This window comes from Microtus pennsylvanicus, chromosome 14 (genome assembly GCF_037038515.1).
Source record: "Microtus pennsylvanicus isolate mMicPen1 chromosome 14, mMicPen1.hap1, whole genome shotgun sequence".
In the NCBI taxonomy this organism is placed as follows: Eukaryota; Metazoa; Chordata; class Mammalia; order Rodentia; family Cricetidae; genus Microtus; species Microtus pennsylvanicus.
The window spans coordinates 830,505-855,456 of NC_134592.1; the positions used below are offsets into that span (position 1 = coordinate 830,505).

Consider the following 24,952-nt stretch of genomic DNA (forward strand, 5'->3'; position numbering starts at 1 on the left):
ACCCCAATTCCCCTTATCCCCATGCCACCCCACCCCCAAGTTCCCAGTTTTTGCCGGGCAATCTTGTCTACTTCCCATATCCAGGCAGATGAGGTTGTAGAGTAAGGGACACACTCATCCATTGCTGGTGGGAATGCAAACTTGTGCAAACACTTTGGAAATCAGTGTGGCGATTTCTCAGGAAATTTGGGATCAACCTACCCCAAGATCCAATAATACCACTCTTCGGAATATACCCAAGAGATGCCCTATCATATGACAAAAGCATTTGTTCAACTATGTTCATAGCAGCATTGTTTGTAATAGCCAGAACCTGGAAACAACCTAGATGCCCTTAAATGGAAGAATGGATGAAGAAAGTGTGGAATATATACATATTAGAGTACTACTCAGCAGTAAAAAACAAGGACTTCTTGAATTTTGCATGCAAATGGATGAAAATAGAAAACACTATCCTGAGTGTGGTATCCCAGACCCAAAAAGATAAACATGGGAAGTACTCACTCATAATTGGTTTCTAGCTATAAATAAAGGATATTGAGCATATAATTTGTGATCCTAGAGAAGCTAAATAAGAAGGTGACCCCAACAGGGAATTCTTAAGGAAAGACTGAAGGATATCTTTGAGATCAGGGTCCGTGTATTAGAATAAATCTAAAACTAAAAAGATTCTAAGAATTAGAATCAAGAGTTCACAAGGAAATAATAGAACAAGAAATTAGAAAGAGGAAAGAAAACACACCCTGCACAGACTGTTTCATTGCTTTGTTTTAAGACAGGGCATCATTAAGCAACCCAGGCTGGCCTTGAGCCCATGAAGTTCCATCCTGCCTCAGCCTCCAAACACTAGAATTAAAAGCATGCACTTTGCCCAGCACCAGAAATGTTATGAAACAAAAAGTTTAATTCCCATTTCCCCAGAAACTAAGACCTTACTTAAAGGGATATTTAGTAATTATGATTTAGGGGTGTACTCTGTGTGAATTGTTAAGCAGATCATGTTAGACAGTATGTATAACACCAGCCTGTCATATCACAGGTAAAGAAAATGTTATTCATCATATTCAGGTCACGGAAATGGTAGCATCACACTTAGCATGATGCTCGAGTAAGTGTGAGAATTGGGTTGTTGCAGGAGGAAAAGAACAACTTGCTAAACAAGTGTGGTAGTTTATGTCTGTAATTTCAGTGCTTGAGAAACTAAAACAGGAGGATTGCTCCAAGCTACAGGCTAGCTTGTTTCACATAGTGAATTTAAGGCCAGCCTGGGCTACACGGTGACATTAGACAAAGAGATGATAGATAGATAGATAGATAGATAGATAGATAGATAGATAGATAGATAGATAGATGATAGATAGACAGATAGATAATAGATGATAGAATAAATACCATTTTTCAAATTATTTTAATAAAATTAACCTTTATAAAACAAATAAAATTTTAATATAATTGAGAAAATGAGTACAAAGCAAATTATCACAGTCTTAATTTAAGTGAGGTTGCTTTTGTTAATGCAGGTGTGTGGGTGTGTGCATGTACATGCATGCCCAGATACATTTGGCCAGTGGAGGATGTCAGGTACCCTGCTCCGTCACTCTTTCTTATTGCCCTGAGACAAGGCCTCTGACTGAAACTGGAGCTCAGCCAATACCAGCACACGCCAGCCATCTTTTATCTCCAGCTCCTATGCGCTGTGGATACAGGTGTGGTTAAGTTATATGGTTGCTAGGGACCAGAACTTAGACCTTCAAATCCACTGAGCCATCATCCCAATCCACGATAAATGTTTAAAGCTCTGTTAGAATATGAACTCTAACAGATAATAAGGCCTCTTTGGATGAGATTTCAATTTTAAAATGGGGCTGAAGACCTTTCTGTGCAAACATATTAAGTACAGTATTTGTGTAACAGAAAACAGGGTGGTAGGAACAACCACTGCATCTGAGGTGCCAGCTGCAACCCTAGACAGAAATGCCAGTCCTGGCAAGTCCATGCAAAACCCCAGTCCACAAAAGTGGTATTTTTTCTTTACTGTGCTAATGTGCTATTTTTTCTTACTACCTTTCAAATGTTTTGAATGAAATACTTTATCAGATTTTATAATCCTTTATAAGAGAAAGAAAAAGAAAAAAAGAAAGAAAGAAAGAAGGAAGGAAAGAAAGAAAGAAAGAAAGAAAGAAAGAAAGAAAGAAAGAGAAAAGGAAAAAGAATATTACTAGGTTGCTAGTGGGCCTGGAGGATTCAGCAGATAAAGGCAGTTACTACAAGTAACTGAATTCTAGTCCCAGAATCAACATGAAGGTGCAAGCAGACATCTGACTCCACAGAGCTGTCTTCTGACATTTACACAAGGATGTGTATGCAAACACACACAACATACACAGACACATGCATATAAATAAAAAATAAAATTAAAAAACATAACATTGCCCAGCTTGACCCTTTTAGTCATCTAATTAGGGCTGGTGATCAATGAAACTTCCTTATTGCAACTGAAAATATTGCCCCTACAGCAACTTCTGAACAAGTCAAAACATTCTACTTTAATCAAAAGTAATTGTGATGGGACTGGAAAGATGGCTCAGATTTTAAGTTGCTCTTGTAAAGGACCTGGGTTTGGTTTCCAGCACCCACATGGTAGCTCACAACCCCCTGTAATTCCTATCCCAGAGCTCCCAATGCCCTCTGGTGGCCTCCAAGAGCACCAAGCATACACACAGTGCACAGACACTACATGTAGGCAAAAGACCCATATACACAAAATAAAAAGAAATAAATCCTTTTCAAAAATCAATAACTATCGAAAAATGATCAGGTCCTAGACACTGTGAACTCAATGAATTTGAAAGATAAAATGAGAAAAGATGTCGAGGTGTGAGAGTGATTTGAGTTTACATAAATATTTGCTTGGCTTCATAACAGTGAGTTCACACCCACCATGATAGATACTCTTCCTAGCAGATAAGGAATGGCCGGCCTGCCTTATTTGCTCACTAATTCCTTTAGCAAGAAAAGATACTAGAGATAAGTCTAGAAATAATTTCATGTCATATTTCTATCATATGAATGTAGGTAAATCATATTCCAATTTCTGTATGATGCAATTTCAGTTAAGTTTGCTATGTTTATTAGGGTGAATTTCCATAAAACAGATCCTTAATAACAAACAATATGTTTTAGTCATAAACTTTTAGCTCAAAATATATAATAGTATTATATTATATATTATATTATATGTGTACATACAATTAGCTTTTTTGAATTGTCAAACAAATTCTTTTTTTTCTGCTGACAAATATTCTCACTATCACTTTTAGAAGCTCTGATGCTAGCAGGGCCGTGGTGGCACACACCTTTAATCCCAGCACTCAGGAGGCAGAGGCAGGCAGATCTCTGAGTTCAAGGCCTGCTTGATCTACAGAGTGAGTTTCAGGACAGCCAGAGCCACACAGAGTCTCGAAGAAGGAGAAGGAGAAGGAGAAGCAGAAGCTCTGGTGTTTTGAGAACAATGATCAGAACATCTGGGTGAGGTGTAGTCACACAGCAACCCAGCATGACAAAGTCTTTCCTAAAAGAAGTGAACACAGCCTCTTTAACTGCTATTGTTTTAGCCCCAGGTAATGGCTTTCTGCCCACATATCTATCAACAGACTCCCATATAATAAGCAGTTTTAATAAAAGTATAAATCCATTTTAGTTTCTTTTGGAAGCTAGATTCTACACAATTACAAGTTATAATTATTTCTATGAATTCTAGTAACTCTGTCATCAACCATAAGTCTTACCTCAGTTTTGCACACACAAAAAAACATGTTATTGACGCCATGGTGCACACTCTGTGCCATCATCACACCCAATCCTGATGCCAAGAGCTCAGCTCATCGAAGCTATAATTATGTTGCCTCAAGAAATCATAAACATTTACTTTATTTATTAATTCCAGAGCCAACGAACTGATCAGTTTGTGCTGGCATATTAACTTGGGCAATGCTGACCTCATTTCTTGATTTCACTCTGACATGGGATGTACATAAAACAACTTGATAGTCCTTTTGAGTCAAGCAACATTAGTAGTCACTGAAATGACTTTATTTAGCACAGTATAAGTTGACATATAATTACAGTCCTGTCCTGAGGTTTTAGGCTAAGTTTATTAAGAATGATCAAGTGTGTAGCACAATCTGGTAAATTCAATGATTTTTTTCCACAAAAAGCACACTGATGAGTTATAACAATGAGTAAATAGAATGTGCATTCTTATGGCAAGCTTTTGTCTGTTTGTCCAACTAATCGTTATTTCTTCTCATATATATTTTCACTACCACCACTTATAGTACCGTCTTAGCAGATTCCACTTCAGGTTATATTGACATAGTTCTCTCTTAGGTTCTGTAAGTATTCTTATGTATAGTTGTTCTATATAGAAATTCTTAACATTTCAGTCACGTTAAGTTTCATGTGTCAAAGCAGAAACAAACCGAGTAGTAAGTGGCATTAACATATACAAACCCATTGTGAGCCAGGAAACCCACTGCAAAGAAGAATCTTTGCATATAAATCGTTATATGTGTAATCTTTATATCTGCATATCTTTATATTAATATAGAAACAGTCACTGTCACACACTCAGAGAGAGAGAGAGAGAGAGAGAGAGAGAGAGAGAGAGAGAGAGAGAGAGAAAAGAGTTTTGTTATGTAACCTAGGCTGGCCTCAAACTATGTAGAGCAGGATATCCTTGAACTCAGTATCCTCCTGCCTCAGCTTCCGAAGATAGCAAGTATGTGCCATCTGATTGGCTATTAAAATAATCTAGTTATCAAAAATTTACTATTGATGTTGCTCTTTTGGTATCTTCAACTCTGAAGAGCAGTTATTAACCAATAACAGTGTTATAACAAGGTTTGCATCCTGGACACCTCTCCTCCCCTGCTACAACCAGATGTGATTAACTTAACTATTATCTATGCATGATTATTTTGACTGGTAAATAGGCCACTTACAAAATTAGCTTAAGTCTCATTTTTATATTTTAGGAAGAAAATTCTAATATTCCATTTCAGTTTTTCTATTGTTTTCTGAATTTTGTCTTTCTACAAAATGGGAGTGTTATGGTGTCACTTTCGTAATACTTAAATTTTTTTTGTATTTGTAGTACATAGTGTCATAGCTTACAAGCCAAAAGCCGTGTGATATAATTAGAACACACAGTGATCCATGACATATTATGGCTGTAAAACATAGTGTTTAAGGGTCAGCTTCTGGTAGACACAGTGTTATTCTCTTTCTATAAGCTTGATGTTTTCTGAGTCTATGTATAAGCGAGAAAACCCAGCATCTAACCCTCTGTCAGTTCTGGAGTGATTTCAGCTGATTAACTTCTTTCTTTCTTTCTTTCTTTCTTTCTTTCTTTCTTTCTTTCTTTCTTTCTTTCTTTCTTTCTTTGAGATTTCTGCCTCCTCACCGCCACCGCCTCCCATTTCCCTCCCCCTCCCCCGGTCAAGTCCCCCTCCCTCATCAGCCCGAAGAGCAATCAGGGTTCCCTGCCCTGTGGGAAGTCCAAGGACCACCCACCTCCATCCAGGTCCAGTAAGGTGAGCATCCAAACTGCCTAGGCTCCCCCAAAGCCAGTACGTGCAGTAGGATCAAAAACCCATTGCCATTGTTCTTGAGTTCTCAGTAGTCCTCATTGTCCGCTATGTTCAGCAAGTCCGGTTTTATCCCAGGCTTTTTCAGACCCAGTCCAGCTGGCCTTAGTGGGTTCCCGATAGAACATCCCCATTGTCTCAGTGTGTGGGTGCACCCCTCGCGGTCCTGAGTTCCTTGCTCGTGCTCTCTCTTCTTCTGCTCCTGATTTGGACCTTGAGATTTCAGTCCGGTGCTCCAATGTGGGTCTCTGTCTCCTTTTATCATCTGATGAAGGTTAATATTCAGGAGGATGAGTATATGTTTGTTTTTGGATTCACCTTCTTATTTAGCTTCTCTAGGATCACGAATTATAGGCTCAATGTCCTTTATTTATGGCTAGAAACCAAATATGAGTGAGTACATCCCATGTTCCTCTTTTGGGGTCTGGCTTACCTCACTCAGGATAGTGTTTTTTATTTCCATCCATTTGTATGCAAAATTCAAGAAGTCCTTGTTTTTTACTGCTGAGTAGTACTCTAATATGTATTCTGGCCGTACTATAAGTCTCACTGTACTACTTTTAACACACCTGGCTATTTTTTATTAGATACTACACATTAGGAAATTGGCAATTTAGATGCCAGGTATTATTATCTTCTTATATATTCTTGATTGTCATTTTTCAATAAGTTAAAATCACCTGGGAAGGGCTCGTTCCTTTCAAGTGTTTATGTTGTTTGTTCAACACGGCTGAAGTCTACTTCCAAAGCAACATGACTCTGTGCACTCTACCCAGAGTCCTGTGAGTCACAGCTCTCTCTAGCCAGGCCCTCTCTAGACAACCCAGTCCTCACGTGCATGCATATTTTAGTTAAATACTCAAAAAAGCACCTTCCATCAATTATCTGCTTTGCCTCAGTTTAGCCCTATTTCTTCTCTGGTAAATATTCTGTAAGCTGACCTTGATGCCTCAGCTCCTCAGCTTGCTCACCAGTCTGCTGTGTTCTGATGTGGGAGTGTCATATATCAATCTGTTGATTTCATTGGTTAAGCAATAAAGAAACTGCTTGGCCCTGATAGGTTAAAACATAGGTGGGAGGAGTAAACAGAACAGAATGCTGGGAGCTCAGAGATGCCATGCTCCCTTCTCCCGGGCAGATGCATGCGATGAAGCAAGCCGCCAGGTCAGACATGCTGAATCTTTCCCGGTAAGACCGGTGCAACACAGTTTATTAGAGATGGGTTGATCAGGATATCAGAATTAGCCAGTAGGGGCTAGAGCTAATGGGCCAAGCAGTGTTTAAAAGAATACAGTTTGTGTGTTGTTATTTTGGAGCATAAGCTAGCCAGGCGGCCAGGGTGCTGGGGATGCAGCCCCGCTGCTCCTATTACTACAGTGTTCTGCTTCAGTTCACATCTCTGCACTGCTCTGAAAACTTAAAGGAAGATGCTAAGGCAATCACTATGTATGTCTGCCATTTTTGCCACTGGTTACCTTATGTCAAATATCTTAAACACCATCCTGCCACGTACTTCCTTTGTGTTTCTGATAAAAGATAAATGTTACTCCATCTTGGCCAGAAGCAGAAATTCTTCCATGTAGAATGTTACTATAATTGCATCCTAATATCCCTTTAATTTGCCCAGGCTAGCCACTCCTCTGTATGTAGTTTTCTTACCAGTTATGCCCCCTTTAGCTGTTTTTTCTTAAATAATTTATTTCTATGTTATGTGCATTGATGTTTTGCCTGCATGTGTGTCTGAATAAGAGTATCAGATTCCCTGGAACTGGAGTTACAGGCAGTTATGAGCTGCTATATGGGTGCCGGGAATTGAACCCAGGTCTTCTGGAAAAGTGGCATGTGCTCTTAACTTCTGAGTTATCTCTCTGCCTCCCCCAAATCACTTTTTATAGTTTACTAGACATTGTATACTTTGGGAAAGACATAATTTTACAAATCCTATCAAGTCTGTAAGAAAATCCATCTTCCTCCATCACAGATTTCTGGTCAAAATTAATATCCTTGACCAATTTGGAGTTGAGTTTCTCGTTCAAGGTAAGAAATGAAGATATACTTTTATTCTTTTACAAGTGAGCATTTATTTTCCAGGTATCATTTGCTGAAGAGGTTGTCTTAATTATGGTTACTATTGCTATGATGAAATATCATGACCAAAAGCAACCTAGGGAAGACATATTTGATTTAGCGTACACGTCAACATCATAGTCTATTACTGACAAAAGTCAGGACAGTAACCCAAACAAGGCTGGAACCTGGAAGCAAGAACTGATGTAGAGGCCATTAAGGAGTGCTGCTTACTGACTTGCTCTCCATGTCTTGCTCAACCAACCTTCTTATATGACCCAGGACCTCCAGCTTAAGGATGGTACCATCCACAATGGGCTGGGCTATAGGAGGAGGGCCCCTTGTTTGTCCCAGCCACCCAGAACTGAAATGATAGCACAGAAACTGTATTAATTAAAACAATGCTTGGCCCATTAAATCTAACTTCTTGTTGGCTAACTCTTACATCAATTTAACCCATTTCTGTTAATTTGTGTATCATCACATGGCAGTGGCATACTGGGTAAAATTCCCAGTGTCTATATCTGGCAGCTCCATGGCATCTCTCCCACTCTGCCTTCTTCTTCCCAGAATGACATTTTGTTTTCTCTGAATACCTAAGTTTTGCCCTATCAACAGGCCAAGGCAGTTTTTTTATTCATTTGCAGCACACTGAGGGAACTCCCACATCATCTCCCCTTTTACTTTAACATAGTAAAATTACATATAACAAAACAGATATTAAACAAGAATTACAATTACAATATTTATATCTATTTGATCTTTTATCATAACTAAGGAAAATTATAACTATATAGCTATTATTCAACTCCATCAAAGACTCCAGAAGGATATAAAATTACCTAAGTAAACAGGAAGTGCATTGTAAGCAACTTCCAAAATTCTAGAAATGACAGAGACATCTCGCTGCCTGGAGAGTCACCCAGACTTCTTCTGTATCATTGGGGCATCCTTCTTCAGCCTACGGGACCATAGTATCTTGCAGACTTTTCCATGAAGCAGGAAATTTCAAAGACAGTTCCACCTATATTGGCAGTTTGTCAGTCACTTTCTTCTGTGTCCTGCAGAATGTCTAGCAGACTCTTTCATGAATCAGGAACCCAGAAGGATCATCTCACCTTTAGGCAAGTTCAGTAGTCATTTCTCTGCGGGTCCTGCATGTCCAGTTAAGCAGTCCAGGCAAGAGCAGGTTCTTGCCCAAATGGCTAACCAACACTATAAGGAGCCTCTTCAATGTCCATTTTCCTCTTGAAGTAGCTTGGTGCTGCCAGGAGCAGATGTGTCTCCTTGTCATGAAAAGTCCTAAATTTTTAAAGCATTTAAACGCCATATTCTGAAGGTCTATGAAAGATTTAGAGAGTAACTATCTAACTAAAATATATATCTGTACATATAAAAATCTTATGTACTAACCTATATTTCTTAATTATACATATTTTTAAGTGAATTACACAAACACAATACTTTAATCAAGATCAGAAATACATATACATATAGCAAAATTTACTTTAAATTTGTATCAATAAACCAAGATCCATACCAATGCAAATTGTTCACATCTATATCATATCCTCCTTTAAATGTAAACAAACATTTATAGACAATATTTGAGAATATGGGTCCATACTGCTTTCTGCTGATTGCAGGTGCTGTTATCAGGTCTTTCATGGTGTATCCTGTGCGTTAGGTTCGTTTCAGTCAGCAGTTAGGTGACATAATTTTTTGGGATTGTTCACTGTGACCTTTCAAGGAGATGTGGTCTATCAAACCATATTAGCCTGGAATGAATCCACAGGTTCTCATCCTCTGTGGAAACAAAAGAAGAACCATTTTTTCCAAAGCAACATATCCTTAGACCCAAATGTGGAAGTCATGATACCTTTATAATATACATGCTGGTTTAGCTTAGCAGCCCATACAATGAAATGTCTCACTGTGCTTAGCTCCTTCACAGTTAAAAAATTCAAAAAAACAATAATATACATAATCCAGCCTCTCTGTGAATTTTCCATCTTTACTTGGCTTATTTTTATTTACTCCTTTAATCTATGACTGTCTGTACTCTGTGTCTTTAACTACATTACACCCTTTTTTTATTGAATCATTGACTTTATTTTATGACCCTCCATACTCTTTTTTCTTCTCTCTTCTAAGCCTACGTACATTTATCCAACACTGTGACCTTTTTATGTATGAATCTGTCCTATTGTGAATCTGTAATTCTTTACTGTCCAGGAGAACTTCTTAAAATGAAAACTGCTTCTTAAAAACTTAAGTTGTGCTATTAGTAGGGAATATATGGCACTGTCTGCTTGCTATGCACAGTATAAAACTTAAGCTGCACTATTACTATGATATATATGGTACTTCCTGCTCACTCTGCACAGTCCAGCATGGTGGAGCCACTTGTGTCTCTGAGCCACGTGCACCACCCCAGTTACAGACACAAAGCTGGTCCACGTTACCATTAAGCAGGCAGCAGCAGTCTGCTCAAAAATCCCATCCAAATAGTTGGTCTCCTGAAAGAGCCAGAGGTCACCCTGGCAGCATAGCCCAGAAAGCCAGCATTTTAAGACAGCTATGGCTTTTTTCCTACTATGGCTAAATCAGGAAAATCTCTCTTAAAGGTGCTTCAGCAAGCTGCCAGCAAACAGCAAGAAGCTGTGTTAAACTCTGTATTATTTTTTATCTAGAATTCTTTTTCAAGCACTCTCGGGTTTTATGTGGATTTAGATGGTCATGTGGGTGCCAATAATCACACAGAAACTGTATTAGTTAAAACACTGGCCCATTAGCTCTAACTTCTCATTGGCTAACTCTTACATTAATTTAACCCATTTCTATTAATCTGTGTATCGTCATGTGGCAGTGGCTTACCAGGTAAGATTCCCAGCATCTGGATCCGGCAGCTCCATGGTGTCTCTCCCATTGTGGGCCCTTCTCTGTCAATCACTAATTAATAAAATGCCATAGAGGCCCTCCTACAGCCCAAACTGATGGAGTCATTTTTCTCAACTCAGCCCCGCCCCCTATCAGATGCCTCTAGCTCCTGTCAAGTTAACATGAATACTAGTCAACCCACAATGTCTTCCCTTCAATAAATATTTTTAGACACCTTTGCCAAAAATCAGGTGCCTGGCTAAATGTAGTGGTACATGCCTTTAATCTCATCCCTTGAGAGACAGAACCAGGAGAATCTCTATGAGTTTAAGGATGCTTGTCTACACTGAGAGTTCCAGACCAGGGCCACAGTGAAAATCTGTTCTTATTATTTTTCTTCATAACACTAAAGAAAGTTAACATTTTAGTGCATTGCCTAAGTATCAAGTTCCCCACTGAAGGAACATTCATATGACATAAGAAATATTGTGTTGTCCGCCTCAGCGGGTTACTCAGTCTAGGGGTTGTAACCCGCCTAGCAGTTCAGTAATTCCAGGGTCCTGGAGAGGCACTATCTGGAAGATATGGGCGGAAAGAGAGGAAGGAGGCCAAGCGGGGTTCTTGTAAAAGTCTCAGTTTATTAGAGACAGGGTTACAGCTTATATAGGATAAGGAATTTGGGGGGGGGGCACAGGGGGCTGGACTTTTGCCGCGTGGTTCACGTTGGTCACGTAGGCCAGGAGGTTACGTTCAGTCAGGTCACATAGGCCAGGAAATCACAAGTTGACACACCTAGTTCTCTAGATAGTTTGGAATGTGGGGCGGGTTCCGCTAACAGATAGCTCTCTATTAACAGATAATTGTGGGGGGGGTAGGCTCTGTCAATAGAACAGTTCTCAATACAATTGGGGGTGTTGGGTTCTCTGCAGACTCCCCAGGGTGATGGTTCCTGTAATAATTTTGGGGGAAAATTGGCTCCTGACAATATTGCTCTTTGGGCTTTCTTTGGTGGCAGTGGAGGGAGGATGTTAAGACAGAGTCTCACTACATAGTATTCACTGGTCTTGAACTCACTACATAGCTTGAATTCACTGAATTCACTATACAGAACAATCTGGCTTTAACTTATACAGACCTTCTGCATCTGCCTCTGCCTCTGCCTCCTGAGTGCTAAGACTGAAGGCTTCTGACACCACATTAAGCATGCAGTGCTTATATAACAACTATACAGTTCTACTTACTTAAAGATTATTTGGGGAATATTTTCTTACCTTGCACTACAATGTTTCTACCTCCTTTTCTGTCTTAATATTGCCACTTACGCCCTTACTTAATGAGACCAATCTGTTAAGTATAAAAAAGAAAATGGTAAATATCTTATTTAAAGCACATACTTGAGTAAAAGAGAACCTCTAATCTTTCCATTGAACACTATATGATGTAATAGCTGAATGCTGGTATTCTATCTTTGTGGGAAAAGGAAGGTAGGTGCTAGAGCCTAGATATGATGAACCAGGCATGCAGGCATTGTATCAAAAACATGGGTGGAGCACCCAGAGCAAGGTGAAAATGGTGCCAAGCAGGAAAAAGTAGTCATGTGATAGTCAATAGGTTATAGATGGAGAAATAAGTCTATTAAGGAAAATTAAGAGTCAAGCATGGTATCACATGCCAGCAATCTCAGCACTTGAAGAGACAGAAGCAGGAATATTTTCACAAGTTCCAAGCCAGTCAGAATCATAATATGAAACCTCATGTTAAAACACATAAAAGGGCTAGAGAGATGGTTCAGAGGTTAAGAGCATTGGCTGTTCTTCCAGAGGTCCTGAGTTCAATTCCCAGCAACTACGTGGTGGCCTACTGCCACACCATGGCAGCCTAGATGCAGGGATTGAGACACGGAGGCTTCTTTTCAGGTGGAAGAACAGCAACCTTTATTTTGCCCTGAGCTAAAAGCCTTTTACACCTCTACTGCTTGTGTAGAAAACCACCAGCCAGAAAGAACACAAACATCCTTGTCAATTACAGACCACAAGGAATTCTGCTGTTGGTCAAGGGGAGTAAGGGCAGCTAGATCACAACAGCCATCTATAATGAGATCTGGTGCCCTCTTCTGGACTGCAGGTATACATGCATACATAATAAATAAATTTAAAAAAAAAAACACAAACAGATAAAGGAAAAAGAGGGGAGAGGAGAAGAGAAAAGTGGAGGGGAAGGGAAGGAGCAGGAGGGGAGGAAGGAAAAAGGAGATCCCTATTTCTCCCTTGTGAAGAGAGACAAAAAAGAAGGAAAGAAGGAGACTTGTAGCCTTGGGTAGGAATTTGTGAGAACTACAGAGACTCTTGGACCCAAGAAATTTTAGATGCTAAGCAGTGGTAGCTCACTTCCTTAATTCCAGCATTTGTCAGGCAGAGACAAGCAGATCTCTGTGAGTTTGAGACCAGCCTGGTCTACAGAACGAGTTCTAGGACAGCCAGGGCTGCACAGAGAAATCCTGTCTGTAAGACCCAAACGGGGGGGGGGGGGGGGGGGAGAGATTATGTAAGTAAACACATACTCACACACTCATACTGCTTCCTATTTCAGCCCATGGGCCAGAGCAGTGATAATGAGCAAAGCAGCAGAGATCTTCCATGATGATGAGCCTTCTTCGCTCTCCTACAAGTGCTCTTGTCTGTCAGTGCTCCCTCAAGTGTATAGTCTAGGACTCCTGGAGGTACCTGTGGCTCACCACTGCTGAGACTCAGCAAGACAGACTGGTGTAAGTCATATGAGAGTTAACTGTGCCAAAGCTACACAACAATCTCAGCTTTACAGATTACATAAAGAAATTTTGTTAAAATAGAAACAGACAATTCATTCCAGTATCTTTTTAGAGATAAAAAGTTGATTTTAATAACTATGTAAGCAAAAAACAGAATTCTTTTATTTAGGTATAATACATGGAATCTTTACAAAGTTTATATATGCAATTCAAAACATGTTTTCCAGGCACTTAAATTTTAAGTGCATGTCATTATGTAAGTCTGTAAAACTGGTACTTTAATGGTATTAAATATTAAGATATTTATTTTCCTTTAAAATACCAAATAAATGTCAGTGCAGTTTCATAACAACAAACACTAAAAAATTCTTCATGAAAGATTAACTTACTCTTACTTCTTTGCTTTATTATAGTACACAGTGCCCATCACTCTGCTCCTTCTTCAAGAGCCAGCTTTGTTTTCACATGTTTCTAAATTAGAGGCTGGTAAGATGACTCAGCACTTGTCATTTCTGAGTTAGGAGCTGGTAAGATGACTCAGCACTTGTCATTCAGTCCACAACTAGAATCTCAGAACCCACATAAAGCTGGAAAGAAAGAAATAACTCACAGAGCTATCCTCTGACCTTTCCATGTGGGTAGCATATACACACACAAATAATAATAATAATAATAAACAGTAATAATAAGACCAGTTATTTAAAAGAAAATCCACTATAAATTAGGGTTGAGATAGGGTATGTATATGGTGTGTGTATGTGTGTGTGCATGCAAGAAAGCAGGGACACCTTTCAATGAGACAAAAGAAACCTGTTATTTTAATTTTCAAGACATTTAATTAGAATCAGAGCATGATATCCCACACATCTAAAAAGACCTCTCAGTGTGACTTTTAAGCAGGTCCTGCTTGTGGGAGATGGTGATGCACACCAGTACTCAGCTGGAGGCAGGAGGATCTCTCAGAGTTTGAGGCCAGTCTTCTCAGTGACTGAAAGGACAGCCAGGACTGTGTGTAGAGATCCATCTGAAAAAAACAAAAAATAAAACCACCTACACAGTGAGAACAGGTGCCATTTTGTGCGGCCGACAATCCTGAATATAAGGTGGAAAATGAAAGGATTCCTTAGCCAGGTTTTCACAAAATATGTGTCCTCATTAATAGTTAAGTCCAAGTGAAAGTTTAACACCTTATTTTACAGGAGTATATAAGAATTCTTCTAAATTTCATGCCCTGCCCCAAATATGTCTGATTCTAGGCAGCAACTTCAAAACTTGGTATCATAACCCAAGATGTGACCAGCATGGTGCTGTCTGCTCTTATCTCCTTTATACACGGGTAGAAGATGACTCTCCCGATGCTCAGCTTCGCACCTGTACTCACTCCACCTACAGGGATGATTGAGACTGCGGCGGTGGCTGGATTTGCCAGCAGGAATAAGCAAGAACGCAAGAGTGCTGGAAAGGTAAAGGACAGGCTCTGTTTTCCTCACTAGTCGCATGTTTATAACTTCGTCTCTTAGGAATCTGCAGAGCGCTGTATACATACTGAAATGCAGGTAGATCAGTGCTGGACGAGGTGTGGGTATATTACAGCAATGTAGTCTAGGACTCAGAACAGAGCTGAGCCAGGTCCTGCACGTGTGGCACAAATACGTTAGATACACATTTGCCACTTTTCGTTTGATCCTCTGAAAAGCAAGGATGACAAAAAAAATCCATTTACAGATCTGTGTATTACACAAAACAGCATCGTTATAGAAAACACTTAGAATGGCAGCCAGAAGATAGCAAGCATACATAACAGTGTAATCTGCTATTACTCTTACTGTCAAGGGGGATTTTATAATGCTATGATTCCCTAGCCTCTATTTACGGAATAATTAAAAGTTCGCCAACAATAATTCTGGGTATTTTATTCCTCAAAATGTACAAGAAATCTAACAGCTACTGAATACAAGACAATGAAATTGATAATACCTAAATACTACCTATCATTTTTTTATAATCAAAGTAAATAATTCATGCAAATATATAGAAAATCCTTTGGCACATTTAAGCATCTCAGGATCTCAGGATCAAAAAAGTGAGCATTATGTTTGAGGTTTAGGAAAACACTGCCATAGAGTAACCATCTGTGTTAAAAGAGGTCATTTGGTGGAAGAACTTCTGCTCATCCATTCCTCTAGTAGCTAGCAAACATTACTGTCTCGGGCTTCCTACTCTTACAATGTGTTTTAATGCTTTCGTTAGGGGGATGACATTTGTTTTGTTTGGGTTGCTTTGTATGCTACAGTCCTTTTTATTGTGACAGACTTTTAGAAGCTGCAGTGTATTCCAGGCCTTAGGCTTTTTCTCTCTTCCTACTGCTTCAAAGCTGATTGCCATCCTTTGAATATGAAAATAACTTACATGTCTGTAATGGTCTGTCCTGTCCCTTTAAGAGACAAGTCCCATCCACTGCCCCCCATCTACTGCTGAGGCAGGCAGATCTTCCTGCCTGCCTGCAGCCAGAGTCCTTCTCCTTATCCATCTCTCTTTCAAAGAGGCTGCTTCTGTCTCTCCCTTCCCCCTACTTCTCCTTTTCTCCCCTCTCTGTTTCTCTCTCTCTCTCTCTCTCTCTCTCTCTCTCTCTCTCTCTCTCTCTCTCTCTCCTCTCTCTCTGCTGTTCCCCCTTCCTCCCTTCTCCTGCCATAACCCACTAAGTAAATATCTAACTTCACTCTACATGGTGTGGCTATTTATCTCGGTCTCTCAGCTTCCTACCTGGGACCCGGCTGGCTGCCTTTGTGGCCTGCCGTGGTCTTGAGTGCCACTGCCTACCACTGCTTTGGGACCTGGGGCATTTTATTTAAACCATAACAATGTCATCTATAGTCCACATCGTAGTAACTAGAATAGAGCTGCCATAGGATAAACATCACACACATTCTTAAGTGTAGACAGCTACTTAGTGATCTGGTTTGCCTAACCCTTGGACCTTTCCACATTTCTTACACTAGAAAAAGAAAGAGCGTTGGAATGTCTGCTTGTACTGTATAAACTGAACTACTTAGCAAATATTTGCCTCAGAGACAGTGAAGAGTTGTTTAGCCTTCCATGTATGTTTTTAAAATGGTGATGATTTGAACATTTTCTAAATTATTGAGACACTAATAAGATTTCTTTTCTCATTTTTTTCTGTCATGAGCTTTTGTTATAAATGTGCCCTTTGATAGTTTATTTTTGAGTCATGAGATTAACCCGAGATTGTACAATAAGTAACTGCTGCTAAATTAGGCAATCTGAGTCTGTCCCTATTGCTTTCAGCAAGTCAACTTACCAAAAACCAACTTAGAATATAGACCAGGCCAGCGAGATGGCTCAGTAGGTAAAGGCACTTGCTGCCAAGCCTGATGACCTGGGTTTGATCGTGGAATCCCACACGGTGAAAGGAAAAGAACAGAACCAAAGCTGCCCTCTCCCCTGCCCATTTATGCCCTCCTATACACAAGTGCATATACACAATCAATTAATCTATGTAAATTAAAATTTTTAATAATAAAATATGCTAGCCTTTCTTTTCTTTGCTTATGTAAACTAAAAGAAATCATCAAATGTTTCTCTTTATTCTGATAAAAATGGCTTTATTAGTTTTTCTTAAGACTACAGTATTTCCTGAGGCTTCAGAGGTGGCTCAATGATTAAGAGCTCCTGCTGCTTTTCCAAAGAAACTGAGTTCAGTTCCCAGCACCCACATGGTGACTAACAACTGTCATAATTCCACCTCCATGGGATCTGTGGGCACCAGGCATGCATATGGTATGCAGACATGTAGACAGCAAGACACTCATATACATTTTAAAAAGCTAGCGTATTTTCTAAATTTCTATAGTGATGTTATACTCTAGACTGTGGGAAATAATCACAAAGAGCTTCTTATTAATGCTCCTCTCTTTTTTGCTCTAGAGCAAGACTCCAGCATTCTTTGTCATTTTCTTTGTAAACAACATATGTGAAAAGTGAAGCATTCTTTGAGATTAATAAAGTTAATAAGAATTTGAAACAACTGAACATGAAAACTGAGAGCAGAATCCTAGTACTTTAAAACCATCTAGTCAACTCTGGCAACCCCAAAATGTCCTTCAATAAATGTGAGGTGTGCACCTGGGTGCCCTGTATGGCAGTCTACAGGGGCAGTCTGAAACAAAATGTGGTAACACAAAATCTATCTTTGAAGATATCTAACCCACTCTCAGATTTACATGGTATTCTAAGTCAGAAGCCTTCCCTTTCCCATTCTGAAACTCATGTCATTACATTCTTTTTTAATAAAGAAACATTAGTCATACTTGAATTGCTTTTTTGAGCTTCTAGACTTCAAAATAGAACTAGTTTTGTCTTAGAAAGCATTTTGCAGCCACTTTGTGTGGTGCCTTGTTGGGTTGTTCCCGAGTCCTGTTTGGCTATGATTTACAATTCTGTGATGGGATAATTATTTACTTGACTTGTCTGTTATCTTTTGTAAGGACTGTTTCATAATTTATAAGAAGCCATTTGCATGGGAACATGCCTGTCAATGTTTGATTTCCCCACTGGGGAAACAAATAAAATTAAATTCAGTGAAGACTTAAGGTCCTTAAAATGTATGTATTAAATTTTTTCAAAAGAAATTTCCATCAAGCAATTTTTATCTTATTGCGGTGCGTGTAAGAATAATTGCCAGGAAAAACTTATTGACTGGAAAGACTGTATCCCCAGACAGGAATTCACTACCAAGGAGTTTAACATCACTAATATTATTTTCATATTTTATTGTGCCACCTTTTAAGATTGCAACCGAAGGTGTGGAGAACATATGTACTGTACTATCTTTAACACGAGAAAATGCCTTTGAGCAAATATACAAGGAGATGCTTCAGACCCGACACAGGTGATGATAGCTCAAGTCCACTACTGGCTCTCATCCTGGAAATACACTGCTCAGGGTGACGACCCCTCTGGTGCTTGCTAAGCTATTTCCATGTTACTCTTTCCTAAGAACAGCATATCCTAACTTCTCAAGTGACTTCATCAAGAGAAAATAAGAACATCAAGGGATAACACAACAAAGAAGTGTAGGTCCCCCCATGTTGGCCACAGGGTCAACTTATTTCTGAAAGAACATTGAGGAAATGACATGTGAAAGAAAGAAAAAAAAGAAAATGGGATGGCTCACCCTTTTACACTAAACATCTAAGAGAGTTTACGTTTGAAAAAATGTGTACATGGTGCTTATTTAACAGGCCCTCCTCATCACACTGCCTCTGGTTCTCTGTGTTACTTTACCAGAGATCATTTGTACTCATTTGCACTGACGTCTATGGTCTACACCACCCATTAATAGTCACTATGTTCTACTAATGTAAGACTGTGTTGGAAATCAGAGAACACTTCTAAGTACTACTGAGCCACCACTTTTTAGTTCTTACATTAGCTGTTCTTTCATGACACATGTCCACTCATTAGAAAGTAAAGGCTGTGCTGTTACAGTAAACTACCTACAGCTGTAGAGAAAATTGCCTGTCTTCTCTGTGATAACCTTATAATTCTTAGAAAAATGTATATGCACAGAATTAGAGCATTTCAAAGTCCTCTACATTCATCACTCTGTTTACTATATTGACCTTCTATCATCCAAGTTCCATAATTTGGTATTTGTGTGTTTCAGAAATGTCTTGAAGAGAGCACACATCACTGGAAGCTGTTAGGCGGTCGGCCATGCTTTTGTGTATTTCGCCTATTCAGCAGGATTTCCCTTTGAAGCCTCTTTGATTCGAGCTGGACAGATGACACCAGAAGGCATGTTCACGTGAGTTGTGCAAATATTTAAACCCTGTACGTGTGTTATGCACACATGCATGTCTAGCTTAGGGAGGAGTCTCATCTAGTTCCCCTGTGGAAAAGGCTTTCTAAAACATTTAAGTGTATGCATAGTATGCGTGTTGTTTTATTTTTAATTGACAAGTAACATTTGTGTTTATTTAAAGGGTGAACTGTGATAGTTTTGCTTTGACAGGTGTCTCCATTGTACAATGATTAAGTCAGGTTGTTTTTGTTGGTGCTGTGTAATGATAAGAAACACTGCATGACTGTACTTGTTGCACTAATTTTGGACCGTGCACTGTATTATGTACTGATGCAATGCAAAGGATCTGTGGTAAACTCCCAAGTAACTTGCTCCCAGGTTTAGCTCACTCCAATGTGGGTTACAGCAGCAAATCTGGTTTCTTGGTGTCCTGGGGAACTCAGAGACTACACGGAGTTTCCCGGGAGGAGATGGCTTTCATCGGTATGAACCCAAGTCAGCGCTTATACACACGTGTCTCATCACAAATTGGCCACTGCCTTGTTGCAGCTTCCTCGCAAAGTGGCTTGTGCTCTCAGGGCCTGTTTATACCATGAAGACTTTCTCCACTCGATAAAAACATCTAACTACTGCAATTGAAAAGATTTTGAGTGTTTATTTCAGCTGCCTGAGTTTAAAATTCCAGAAATGTTGCTGTTTATATCGCAGTTCTCATTGTTAGACACTTACAAGTACAAAAAAAATCTGTAATTTTTTAAACTAACCCCCTGTGCCCTTGCACATTAAACCTAGGCGCTGTTCCTAATGATAATGACTTTGTTCTGCACCCGGGGTATTCAGGAAGCCCTGGGGCTCCTCCTTGACTCCCACAGCTCTTGACCCTCCCCGGAACTTCACCATAGCTGGGAAGTAATTGTAATTTGAGGATATGTTCAATCAAAAGAAATGATCAAAACTCATGTGAAGTCATGTGATTTCAGATAACTTTTATTTTCTACTCTCACAAAAACATCTTTATTTGTAACTATCCTAGGACATTCTTGTCTAATCACTGGTAAGAAACATTTTTCAAGTCACCAAATCAGCATTCCCAAATCTTACCAGTTAGCAGTAAAGGCAGGTTCACAAGGAACCGCTGTTCACTGTTGCCTAGGGGCAAGGCTCCTCTCAAACAAGTCCCTGTATTGAAAACTGCAACAGAGCCGGGTGGGGTAGTGGGGACGGACGGCCCACCACTGCTGGTGGTGCAAGCCTTTAGTCCCAGCCCTCAGGAGGCAGAAGCAGGTAGATCTCTGTGAGTTTGATATCAGCCTTGTCTACAAAGTGAATTCCTATCATGAAAAAAGAAACAGAAACGTTTTGGGTCCATGTTCCATTTTCCTCTCTCTCATATGTGGAGTGCTGTCTATGTAAATCCGTAAAAATACGGTTCAGGTGTTTGCCTGTTTGACTAGTTTGTCAGATTAACAAGAAACAAACCCAGAATCACGTGGATTAATTTATACAATTCACAGGCCTCATTGAACTAGTCCTTTGCTTTGGTTCTGATATCATGTGGCCACTCCCAGGATTAACCGTACATTGTCTTCCGAAAGTTCGATTACAGGAAACTTAGAAGGTGCTGTCCTCTCCTCAGCCCCTGTACGTACCCAGAGCCCTGCGCTGTCAGAGTGTCTGATGTTAGTTGCTAGAGCAGATCCACCAAACACAGCAATGGAGGTCGGCCTGCCATATTACACAGCAGACATTTCATCTTTGCCTCCTCTTTTTTGTCACTACTCTTTCTTTGCTTTTTGTTATGCTTTGTGATTTTCTTTCATCTTTAAAATTAACCCTTGTATCACATTTCATACCCCCATCACACACAATCATAACACATAAAATAAATGATAATAATAGCATACTTTTCCCCAATAAAACATGAGTATATTTTCAATTAAAGGTGCAGATAAGCAGTCTCTTCCAGAAGGGGCAGCGTGCTTAGAAAAGGAGGTGAGCAGAGGGTCCACAGCACAATCTCCTCACGCATTCCTAGTCTGTGGCTGTGGCTGAGGGGAAAGGTCTCTTTACATAAAGGGGAGCATGCATGCCTTGTGACAAAAGCTGACTAGTGTCATCCCCACAATCGGAGAGCTTTCCCTAAAATGAGCATTTAAACAAGATCATAGCATCTTTATTCTGTTGACTTTTGGTTAGGAGTTAAGGATTGGCCTCATACTCAGAAGGTAGTAAAACATCCCCTCTCTGTTAGCTTGGCCAGGCACAGTTGATTATTTCACTATTAACGCACAGTTTGGGGAATACAAACTAAGCTTAGTTTTCCCTGTCTCATTCTTCATTTATAAAGTAGGTATCCTACCAAAAGCCTGTAATCCTAGAACTTGGAAAACTAAGGCAGGAGGATTGCAGGTTGGAAGCCAACCTAGGTATGTAGTGAGGTCTAGGCCAGCATGAACTACATAACAAGACTCTGTCCAAAAGCAAAAATGAAAGGTTTGCCATTAATGCCACTAGGCAAAGTCCTAGCTGAGGTGCCTTCAGAATACCAACCGGATACCTCTGGTGACCCACAGAGGCTTCTGGACCTTCCCACCACAACCACTTCAGGTTTTCCTCTGTTTGTGAGTCACCTCCATCTTTGTGGTATGCATAGACAATGCTAACTAAGCACTGCATGTAGGCAAAAGGAAAGAAATCAGTACAGGGCATTGTAGTAATAATAAAGGCTCTGTGTGTGTGTATGTGTGTGTAGTGTGTGTACGTGATGTGTGTGTATGTGATGTGTGTATGTGTGTATGTATGTGTGTATGCATATAAGTGTGTGTATGTGTGTATGTGATGTGTGTGTATGTGTGTATATGATATGTGCATGTGTGTGTATGTATGTATGTGTATATGTGTGTCTGTATGTATGTGTGTGTTTGTGTGTATGTATGTGTATGTGTGTATATGATGTGTGTATGTGTGTGTTTGTGTATGTTACTTGTTCTTCAAAATCTAAAAACAGTTCTCAACAGAAAGTTAGTCTGGACTTTGAATATTAAATGTAGCAATCAGAACTATAACAACATAGCTTCATTTTTAATGATATTAACGGCTAACTGAGACTTCAAAACACCAAGGGCTAGAAAGAAGTTCATTAGGCTTTTACATCCATCTTTGCATACAAGAACTGATCCTTGAAATTGAGATGGTCAATTAGTTAGCACACAGGAAAGATTTTTTTTGCTTGGGCCCTGCATGACAGTGGCCCACTTCTGCTGGCTCCTCCCTAGGCAGCATCTGGAAGAAAAGGCACATAAACCGTTTAGATTAACAGAGAGGCATCTATAAAGAGAAGTCAAAATAGAGAGGACATCCAGGCCTGTGCAGATGCCAGGACAGGGCTGAAGACTAATGAATCAAAACATGAGGCAGACACCACGCTCAGCACCGGAAAGCACGGCACATGAGAGAAACATGGTCGGCAGGAGGCCTGCTCACATGGAAATCTGTGTGATCCTGGGCCAGCTGCATCATTTCACAGGCTGGAGTTTCCTAATTTGTGCAGTGGGAAGTTCCTGGCCTAATTACCTCCTAGGTGGTCAGATCGTATCATGAACTTGAAAACTTTCCCAAGCTCCGGAATACAGAGTCAATCTCAGTGGCCTGCAGCGTTCCTCCATCCATCATGGAAGGATGTGGAAGGGGAGGAGAGGACCACTGGGTTCAATCTGGATGAAGGGGAAAGAGGATGAGCCAGGGAAAGTCTCTCAATGAGCACGCCCAGGATGACAGCTCCTGTACGTTCCACCTGAAGAGGACCTTTCACTCCAGGGTATCGACCGCTGTGATGACAACTGCTGTGTACGGGATTTCTCCAAAAGGATGGAAGCTCATTTCCCAGCAGAGTGTCCCAGTAGTTTTTCTTTTTCTTTTTTTTAAATATTTATTTATTTATTATGTATACAATATTCTGTCTGTGTGTATTCCTGAAGGCCAGAAGAGGGCATCAGACCTCATTACAGATGGTTGTGAGCCACAATGTGGTTGCTGGGAATTGAACTCAGGACCTTTGGAAGAGCAGGCAATGCTCTTAACCACTGAGCCATCTCTCCAGCCCCCCAGTAGTTTTTCATTCCATGAGAGGAACAGCACACAAATTCCTTTGTTAACACTTCCAGGTATCATATATCATTTATGCATTTAATTCTGACAACCACCATGCAACATAGACATGCTTGGCTCCTGCTTACAATTAGGAGTCAGATTCGAAAAGAAATCCAGTCACACCTGCAAGGCAAATACCATCAATTTAGATGTGATACTGGGAACCCAGCTCAGGAACACAAACTGGAGCTGGGCTCAGGAGAGACACCATGATTAAGCTCAGCGAATATGCTGGTCACTCCCATTTGGATCCTTTTTGTTAAAATTGGAACTACTCATGTCTGTATTTTAGGGGATTGTTTCTATTGAAAGAAACTTTGTAAATTCTGTTTTTATCTTAACAGTTACAATAGGTATTGGTGTTTCACAGTGTTCATATGTGCTCAGAAGGACCAGGGGATGAGAGGATGCAGTGCTGTCCATGTTAGAGAACTAAGGTAGAAGGAATAGCCCCTCGGAGTGCTAGGCTGCTCCTTCCTAACTCCCTCCTCACCTTTCTCCCTCACGCTAGCCAACCCAAAAGGTTTCAGGATGGATTGAGTGTCATATGCTGTGTTAAGATTTCTTCCCAAAAACAAGACAGGCATATGAAAACTATGAAGTCAAAGAATATATGAAAATGTCATGATGAACTTCATGACTTTGTATGCCAGTCAAAAACTAATTTTAAAAGAGAAAACTGGCTGAGAAGGAAGCTTCGTGCATAGAGCATGTAGCTCCTAGCACCATAGTGAATTCAGTTCAAGTTCAGCCTGGGTGACATACACTGGAAACTTGTTTGAGTCTTCTTTAATTCCTTCTTTACATATTTGTGTCAACAAAAAAACTCTGTTATGACCTGTAGTATGCTTCTTGCTTAATGGAATTAATTAATGTACTTTAGTAACTAAGTATGTTAGTACATCTCACCATTCTTATGGCTCATCTTTGTGTGAGCTGAGCCCAGACTGAAAGCGCATTTCTCTGGGTAGTCCTCCATCCAGATGCCCCAGGACTTTGGGCAGGATTTGAAGGAGCTTGTTTACTGTATTGTGAAGTTCAGCCCTGGTTGCTGTACATAAATGCCTGTTGAGTTACAGAGGCTTGAGTTTAGCTCACTGCTAGGTGAGTCAGTCTAGGCAAATCCAATAACAATCCAGATGTTTAGGCATGTGGACACTGACCTAGCTTTATACAAACACAAATGGGGGAAATCAAGAAGATTGATGTCCCTGACTTAGCCCTTAGGTATCCCATCTCCACAGAACTCACACTCTCCATCAAGGCACCTCAGGATAAAGCCTGCCAGTCCTAGCTCCCCTCATACAATGAGAAAGCTTGGTATTGGGGCTTTCTGTCTTGGGACTTCTTGCTCTATTCACCTTTCTTCTGGTCATCGCCCTTCCCCAAGAACAAGGCCTTAAAAGAAACCCCCTCTGAGTAGTAACACTTGCATTCTAAAGAGGGACCTGGCACACACACAAACTTCAGAGTATCTGTGTCTAATGCTTAAAATGACTCAAAGAGTGGAAACTTTGGGATGGATGGGTATTAGGGCACATAGTAAACCTCACTGTGGTGGGTTTTAGTAAGAATGACCCAGATAGGCTCCTGTATTTGAGTGTTTCGTCACCAGGG

General features: G+C 40.1%; 1 protein-coding gene across 1 annotated transcript in view; it reads left to right on the top strand.

Annotated features, from left to right (window-relative positions):
• Positions 1 to 24,952, top strand: part of Abcb5 (ATP binding cassette subfamily B member 5) — a 99,155-nt gene that overhangs the window by 63,477 nt on the left and 10,726 nt on the right. The window contains 3 exon segments of the mRNA XM_075948527.1: positions 14,619 to 14,825; positions 18,171 to 18,271; positions 19,049 to 19,189. Of these exon segments, the coding sequence (XP_075804642.1) occupies positions 14,619 to 14,825; positions 18,171 to 18,271; positions 19,049 to 19,189 (449 nt within the window).